At 34.7% G+C, this 7,449-nt stretch overlaps 2 protein-coding genes across 4 annotated transcripts; one reads left to right on the forward strand and one right to left on the reverse strand.

Annotated features, from left to right (window-relative positions):
• Positions 1-251: 251 nt before the first annotated feature.
• LOC137838085 (probable protein ABIL5) lies at positions 252-3,017 on the forward strand. The gene is made up of 8 exons (XM_068647311.1): positions 252-691; positions 821-903; positions 1,297-1,444; positions 1,842-1,941; positions 2,074-2,110; positions 2,281-2,441; positions 2,552-2,616; positions 2,734-3,017. The coding sequence occupies exons 1-8, from the start codon at positions 602-604 to the stop codon at positions 2,818-2,820; spliced, it is 771 nt and encodes a 256-aa protein (XP_068503412.1). The 5' UTR covers positions 252-601; the 3' UTR covers positions 2,821-3,017.
• A 106-nt stretch (positions 3,018-3,123) lies between these two features.
• On the reverse strand, positions 3,124-6,618 carry LOC137838084 (rho guanine nucleotide exchange factor 8-like). Of its 3 annotated transcripts, none has more exons than XM_068647310.1 (8): positions 6,481-6,514; positions 5,581-6,273; positions 5,279-5,395; positions 4,843-4,997; positions 4,673-4,747; positions 4,309-4,584; positions 3,883-4,203; positions 3,124-3,790 (listed from the first exon to the last, which is right to left on the reverse strand). In XM_068647310.1, exons 2-8 carry the CDS (start codon positions 5,849-5,851, stop codon positions 3,353-3,355), a joined length of 1,653 nt encoding a protein of 550 aa, XP_068503411.1. In that variant the 5' UTR covers positions 5,852-6,273; positions 6,481-6,514; the 3' UTR covers positions 3,124-3,352. The 3 variants fall into 3 exon arrangements, with proteins under 3 accessions (XP_068503411.1, XP_068503410.1, XP_068503409.1); XM_068647309.1 differs by having other exon boundaries at positions 6,387-6,514; XM_068647308.1 differs by having other exon boundaries at positions 5,581-6,618.
• Between the last annotated feature and the right edge of the window lie 831 nt (positions 6,619-7,449).

Here is a 7,449-nt window from a genome sequence, read left to right on the forward strand (position 1 = left end):
AGTTGGGTGTGCCATTTATCTCAAACCTAATCTGAAAAATCTCAACCATTTATGAGCCATTTTGTTTTTTATATATATATATATATATATATATATATATATATGAGATGGTACAGATGTAAATGCAACATTACCTTGTCCTTTATCAAAAGAATTTTAGAAGATAATCCAAATCAGTAGTTCTAAGCTTCAATGTTTTGTTCAGTCAATTTTCAAAAGGGTATAAAATAAAATGTGTAATGGAAGTACTAGTGTAGTGTCAGCCATAACAATGCCTTTTAACATAAAAGCTCAACAAAAGAGAAAAAACAGAATGTCACGGGACTGAAACTGTTGTTTGTCACGTTCCACCATATGTTTTGTTCTTGCTAATCAGCTCTTTAATGATTTTTGTTTGTTTCAACATGGCACAACACAAACCTAGATTACTGACATGAGTCCTCTTCGTCACTTCCTTATAAGATGCACACAAATAAGCCATGTAGTTTAGTCATATACACATCCACAGCTCTCATTCTGCATAAGGAAAAGATAAGGAACTCCCAAGCATTATTTTCACAGCTTAAACTCTTGTTTGTTCCTCTGAATCAGCAGCAAGAGGATGGAGGTGAGTTTCAAGTCTCCTTGCCTTGATAAACCAGAAGCTGATGCTGAAGTAGAAGAAGACATGCGCTTTCAAAAGTCTTTTCAGGTACTTGTGTTTCTCTATCTATCTATCTATCTATCTATCTATCTATCTACATACATGCAGAAGTAATGTGCTGTATGTATTTCTACAGTCTGTTAATGAAGTTCCATGTTTTGGTTATGGTGGTTGTAGGAACTAAGAGGGCTGCAGTCTCAGCTGCACCATGCTGCAGATTATTGTGAAACAACTTTCTTGAAAAGTGAAGCTAAGAGAGAGTGAGTTCCTCTATACCTATATGAATGTTATTTTCTGCCTTTTGCTTTAGCCTTGTGTTTTTATCTTTGACAGTTTGCTATGAGGTTCAAGATTCATTTCTCCCTTGCTATGGTGGTCCATGTGTACATGGCAAGATTTTAGTCATTAATTTTTTTTCTCTTTGTTTTGAATAATTTACAAACATTTGTGATATCTGAGCGAGATTTTACTTAATTTAACCTTATAAAAATGATTTATTAGTTGATATTTGCATGTATCTATATACTCTATTTTTTTCATATCCCTCCACAACTGGGTTTTCAAACATGTTCTGTTATACATCATTTTCATTTCTAATTTTGTTAGAGTTTGTTCTGTGACCCTTGACTGAGTGGAATTTGTGTACATTGCAGTGTGATGGAAAACACAAAAGAATACATATGCAGGGCCATAGTCACTGTAGTTGATCATCTCGGAAACGTCTCAGCTACTCTTGAAGGCCTTATTTCTCAAACAAATGCATTTTCTGAGGCTGAGTCACGAATCCAGTGCCTCAAACAAGTTAGTATTCTTACTTTGCACTTGTTCAAAATATACATTACAGCATGTTATCTAAAAATTAGAATTTGCATAGAAAACAGAACAATGATGTTCTCAAATCAATTTGTAACATTAAACCACTTATACATGCTAGCCAATAGTTTGTTTATTTTGCTGATTGATTTATGTTTATTTGAAAAAAGTAACTTGTTATTCACAGGATATCTTACACATCAGTGATGAAAAATGTATGATCACAAATGTGATAATAGATTACTAGTTTCCATAGAAAAAGTACAAAACTAATGTAAGAATATCATTGCCATAAAATATATGTTACAATGGAGAAGAAAAAGACATAAAACTTTAACATATGTAGCAAATCCTTAACAGTTACTTGAATGGACCTTTTCAACAGAGACTTTTCTCGTGTGAACAATATGCTGATAAGCTTGAGCTCACAAAGATGAGATGGAGGGAGAAAGTGCCAAGATTCCATTCTCGATATTTATCTTCACGTAAAGATTTGATGCACCTTTTAATTCTTTTGAAAGGGACAAAAGTGTTTCTAATCAAGTACATTATATTGTCAGTCCATTAATGTTTTTCCATTTATTTGTTGTTGTTTTTTACCTTCTTTCTATGAACAGCACCCATCCTAGAGAGATCAAGCAGTGAGAGATTAAGGTACTCATTCCTCAATACCCTCATGAATCTGACAGTAGTTAATGTCTGAACTGAACAAATGTTTTCTAATTGTCAGAACCAAGAAAGAGCATGACATTCTCATCATGAAAATGAACTATATTTTACATTTCACTTTGGTCTTCAATATATTCTTATTTTATCCAATGCAGAGATTCTAAAACCAAAGATCCCTCAAAAGTAGAAGATAAACACATACTAGATAAGCAGGAGGAATTGCCACTTTTCTTGTACACCCAAAAGCCATATGCAGATAAGAATTTGAAGCCAACCAATGTTACTACATTGAACAAACATAGCAATTTGACCATGGGTACAACATCATGTTCTTCTAATGTGAAAAGTGTAATATTTTGTTATTCTACACGGCTTTCTTTTTAGTTGCATCTCTAACATAATTTTCTTTCCATTCTAAAACTATAGTGGTACCTGTTCGGGACGGTTTATCAGTCTTAACAAAAGTTTCAAATCCTACATTTCATTTTCAAGTGAGTTTGTTTTCTATACTCTAACCTGTTTCATGTTCAAGGTGCATGTTACCTAATAAATTGGTTTTTATGAGTCATAGATTTGTAGTTGTGAAAGGCTTTTATTTTCTTTTGTAGGGTTCCCAGAAGGTTGCACGCAATAGAAGATCCTTGCATGGCAGTGACATCTTATGGCTCATACGGCGTACTAAACGAATCCAATGAAAAACTATATTGATTGTAATTCAAGTGCTACTAGCCTTAAGTACTCATGGGGCAGTTCAATGCAAGTTATGATTCCAGAACCAAACATTATTTGCAAATAGTTATATATTGAGGCACTTTGAAAGTAGTTAGTTTTAGAATTTTGGTAGCAAAAATCATCATGGTTATAATGATTTAGTTTCAGGCTTTTAGCACAAGTGAATGTTCATACTTTTTGAACTTGAACTTTTGAACATAACCAGGATTCAGGTACCAATAAACTGCAAATTGGGTTCCAATTAAGGGTGAAGATTTCAACGGTGATTTTACCAGGACTATGAATCTTCCACTATTTTGAAGTAAAGATATAAATAATTTACAACTAAGTCTGAGTTACATAATGTACAAGCGGGTTATAATAAGAAGCATAAGAAGGATCATACTCCTGCATAACCAAAGCCTCGATGAGTGTTTATACAATAGCTTCCCTTTTAATGTGTTCCAATATTTCTAATATTTCTTTTCCCTACCCCATTCCAATTTGTTATTGATATTAATGTCGAGCCATGGGAGCTTTTAAAGCATTCAAATACTCAAGTTTCTCCAAATAGTAAGATTTCTGAGGGGCTGCACAATTAGGAGATTTAGTTGCATTCTTTTCATCTTTTTCATCCACATACTCATCAAAATCTCCTGTGGAGTTCCTTGTGTCCAACTCCTCCTTGATTGAACTCCAACCCATGAAGTCTGAGAGAGTCATTGAAGGTGGTGTCTCTGAAGAGTGAAAGTTCATATTTTCATCCAGAGAGTTTGGTGAAGTCTTCCCAGACACTGGTAAAGAATCCAATGAAATCCTTCTGCTGCTCATTACCAATGAAGGGTTCTTTGCCACTGAATCAGCATACAAGACATCCTCAATCCTTGACAAAACTGTGTAAGCCAGGCTTTCTATAACTCTTGAGTAGCTCTCTAGGATGGCTTGTCCCACATCCTGTGCTCATTTTGAAAGCATTCAAAGTTTGTTAGTGATCATCTAGACATAATATTGTAACATGAACAAACTATTTGCAGTGTTGTTTTCACCTTGTTGTATTGTATTTTGCTAATGTCAAGTGAAGATTGTGGAAGTCCTGGGAACTGATGTTTGAGCATCAGCAATATGGTCTCAGCTCTCTCCTCAAAGAGTTCCCTCTTCTCTATGCTCACTGCTGAACTCCAGGAAGACTTACTATCCTTGTTGGTCATCTTCCTTCTCCATATCACAATGGAAGCTTCCATCCTATTCTTGAGGTCAAGCACCTTATGTTCTGTGGACATGTCCATTGTTGAGAGAAATTGCCCAGGATCAAAATATTCCACTGTAATGCTCTTGTAGATTGATTCGCCAAGGCTTTCTCTACCATTCTGACAAAGACATGAAGGAGAAGAAGATTGATCCCAGTTCCAAGTTTTGAGTGCTAATGAAATTATTAAGCCAATTAGAGATTCGTTTTGGTTTAATTATATTACCTTGGGGAGAGATTCAATATAGTTTTCAGGGATGGCCATTTCTGATAGTATCTGAGCATTTATTGCCATGGCTGCTTTAAGCACTTGGTTAACATTGTCCTTCTGGAAATGTATCCATTTTCCGGCCCCTTCAGACAGCCCTGTTGGGGAAACTTTAACTATTGGTAGCCACCATTTGTCACTCCTCCTTAGGCTGTTAGAGTTAGCCTCAGAATCCTCATCATTTTTAGAGACATACCAGAACTCATCTTGATCTCTAAAGTTGTGTAAGGTGTCCTGTTTCATCCATATCCAATTAGTCTCGAGTGTGAAGTGAAGTGAAGCCATTTGAATAAAGTGATTCAGATAAGATTTAACAACTTACAATGAGCATTGCATCAAGCTTGCGCAAGGCAGGGATGTTCATGAGCAGATCAATTCTTTGCCGAGTAGTCATGATCTGCACAATATCATAACATATTGCTTTATAGTTAGTAATATGTTAGTCTTAAATTTGGAGGGGTAAGAAGGTAGAGACATAATAAGGTTGCGTACCTCCATGCTTGATCCATCCTTAGCTATTTGTTGTGATGGAGCAAATTCAACAATATGATCAGTGACAGATAGAAGCCACTCAATTTCTTTTCTCCACCTTGACTTTCTGTCTGCGGACATTGGCTCCAGCTTTGATATTTCTCCAAAAACAGATGCTGCATTGCATCAGAAACAAGCAAATTATTGACTGCAAATTTCACTGAGACTTGAGAGAACAAATTTCAGTCAGTCACACTTTAAATATTCTTGTGTTTGAATTTGAATTGAGATGACTACAGTATCGATTAGTTATATATACATAAATCAAACCCCATGATTTAAATCACACTTCCTCTTCTGGAAAAGTGGAAACCATTTCAATCCCCTTACAAGCTCTTAGGAACTATAAAATACTCAATTGACACACATTGATTGGAAGTAAAATAAAGGCATATACCAGCCAGGTTTGTTATGGCATTTGATAGAGCCAATGCTGAAGAAACACCATTCCCTGCACCTGACATGTCTTCTCCTAAAAGCAACTTAGCAAACCTTTCCTTCATCAAGTCAGAGTCTGAAATAAAAGTACAAAAAAAGGCTTTTTAGCAATTTATGCCTAGTGTTCTTGATCTTCTTATAACTACTAACAAACACTTTATGATTTCATTTCATCACTTTGAGGGTGATCATATTAATTTAACTGTTATCTGAAATCCAGCACAATATTGACTTGCATTAAAGTAGGAAGATCAAATATACCTGTTGGTTTCTTTGGAGGCATTCTAGGTACTTCAACTCCCAAGCTTGCTGCTGGACTATGATCGCTATTTGGGACATGAAACTCCAAGGAGTGATTAAATGAGCTCCTAGAGTCAAGGCTTTTTGAGTATATCCTCCCACTTTCACATGCTTCATCATGATCCTTATCACCTAAACCATGACCATGTTTCCCTGAATTCTCAAACATCCTTCTGAAATGAAAAGATTTGGATTTCTGCATGCTGCTTCGGTGATGAAAAGCCCGAACCATCGTTGATCCGACCTTCTTTGAGTGTCACACTGTTACCTTTGTTTTTTTTAAAAAAAAACAAAGGAACAAGTAGTTGGAAGGTGAAATGTTGGCCTTGAAGCTATGTTTGTTGTGTTCCCTCTTCTTGATGTTTATTTCCTTCAAAGTACTATTTGAGGAAAAAGAACCCCTTCTATAGAAAACTTATGTCAAAGAATGTCAGCAGAGAAACTTAAGAGAAAATGAATAACTTGATGTTGTTTCATAGAATTGTGGTGTTCATGTTTGAAGCAGATAATAGCAGTAATCTGTTGAGTTTGTTTCTGAATGAACGGATGAGAGGTTCATACTTCCATTGATTTCCATAAATGACAAGCAGAATCATCAATCTAACAATAGCTGTTTATTTCCATACTCTATTTCTCTGCCACCCCTTATAGAAACTGTTCTTGATCAACAAAACCAGTGCCAAAAATACAAAAACAAATTGAAGGAAAAGAAGTTCAAAGAGTGAATGGATGAAGAAAATTGAATATAACAGAATTTAGACAAATACATTGAATGGTTGACAATTTTTCTGTTAATTTGAAAATAAATTTGGATTAATTTACGGAGAGCAACAAAATGACTATAATTAGAACAGAACAAACTTAGCTACTATGCATATGATGATGGGGCTCCATTGTTCATGAAAAATATTTTTACAAGTTCTAAGTAAAAGAGAGATATCATAGAATAGTAAGATGGAATTATAATATGAAATTAAGAGTTTAAGTACTTGTGTAATTAAAACCTGACTCATCATTTAACGGGTTTAGGTGCATTCAATGATTTGCTCGTATTTGAACCGTATATTAATAAATTCTTTTATAAAAATTAAACTATGTATAAGATATATCATTAAAATTGCAATCTCAGTTGTAGTTTTGTAATGTTAAATAATATTCTTTTGGAATTTAGAGGTGGATAATGGTTGTCTTTAAAAGGCACTTCGAAAAGATTAAGGAAAGAATATGTATTTCTTTTATAAAAATGCTTTCATGTTAGACATGATTATGCAACTTGACATTTCAGGTAGGTTGACACCTCAAGTAACAATAATCATCTGCCTCCCATGAAAAAAATATTATTAGAAAAACTCATATGTTAATAAAAACGATACATAGGTAAACTATAACATATTCATAAAGAATTTTAATAACATACTAGATGGAAGCCTATTATACCAATGAAATGATTCTCTATGAATAAATCATAAATTAGCCAACTCATCAAAATATGTATTTAAATTGTTCTTGACCTTAATTTGTCAACAAAGTGAGACTATTGAACGTACTGGAATAAAGCCTCAGTCAAGAACTATGGGGAACAAGGATTCATCTTGTCAAAGTCCAAATGAGCGAATATCCGTCTTTGGAATTACTTTTCCATTTCTACCATCAACGCCAATGTTTTAAAACTAGACAATATATACAAGTTTGAACTTTGTTCCTGCTAGGGAGATGAGACCTAGAGAACTATTGAAGTCTTCGTCTTTCTCCTTCCTTCAGGTAGGTTGTTAGGGCTTCACCGGGATCCTTCTTGCCTTCGTGATACTCCTTCGGCTCTCAATCTCAGGT

The sequence above is a fragment of the Phaseolus vulgaris genome, chromosome 4 (genome assembly GCF_000499845.2).
Source record: "Phaseolus vulgaris cultivar G19833 chromosome 4, P. vulgaris v2.0, whole genome shotgun sequence".
NCBI classification, from domain to species: domain Eukaryota; kingdom Viridiplantae; phylum Streptophyta; class Magnoliopsida; order Fabales; family Fabaceae; genus Phaseolus; species Phaseolus vulgaris.